Source organism: Cariama cristata, unplaced genomic scaffold (assembly GCF_000690535.1).
Source record: "Cariama cristata isolate BGI_N322 unplaced genomic scaffold, ASM69053v1 scaffold28379, whole genome shotgun sequence".
In the NCBI taxonomy this organism is placed as follows: domain Eukaryota; kingdom Metazoa; phylum Chordata; class Aves; order Cariamiformes; family Cariamidae; genus Cariama; species Cariama cristata.
In genome coordinates this window covers 347-806 of record NW_009637881.1, presented here as the reverse complement: position 1 = coordinate 806, position 460 = coordinate 347, and the positions used below count along the sequence as shown (strand labels likewise).

At 56.5% G+C, this 460-nt stretch overlaps 1 protein-coding gene across 1 annotated transcript in view; it reads right to left on the bottom strand.

The window, feature by feature from the left end:
- EIF4B (eukaryotic translation initiation factor 4B) overlaps window positions 1–369 on the bottom strand; it is a gene marked incomplete at both ends in the record, with an annotated part of 4183 nt that extends 3814 nt beyond the window's left edge. Inside the window, 1 exon segment of the mRNA XM_009708520.1 lies at window positions 161–369. Coding sequence (XP_009706822.1) covers window positions 161–369 — 209 coding nt within the window.
- Window positions 370–460: the final 91 nt, after the last annotated feature.

Here is a 460-nt window from a genome sequence, read left to right as displayed (position 1 = left end):
TACCCGCAGGAGCCGGGAGCCGTCTCGGCCGATCCACAGCGAAGTCAGGAATCAAAACACGGAGCCCGTAAAGCGTGAAACGGGGATCGCGGCACCCCAAAATCATCATCTTTACCACCCTCGTTACCCTCAGCACCGCAGCCCAGAGCTCGTTACTCACATTGAGTCCTCTGAAGAAATCCTTGATGGATTCTTCCGTCACGTCATAGGGCAGGTTTCCCAAAAAAGCGGTGTAGGGGGGGGATTTGGGGAGACGGCTTCTGTCTATGTTGGGTTCCCGAGCAGCCCGCGGGGCGGTGGGCAGGAGGGAGCGGTCGATCGGAGGGGCCCGGTACACATCGTCATCGTTACTGTGCCAAGTGGTGGAAACTAAAGAGAGAAATTTGGTAAATCACTGCCTCCCCCCCAAAAAAAACCCCACTCAATTAGAGACCGGCTATTACCAACACCGAGCGGGGCA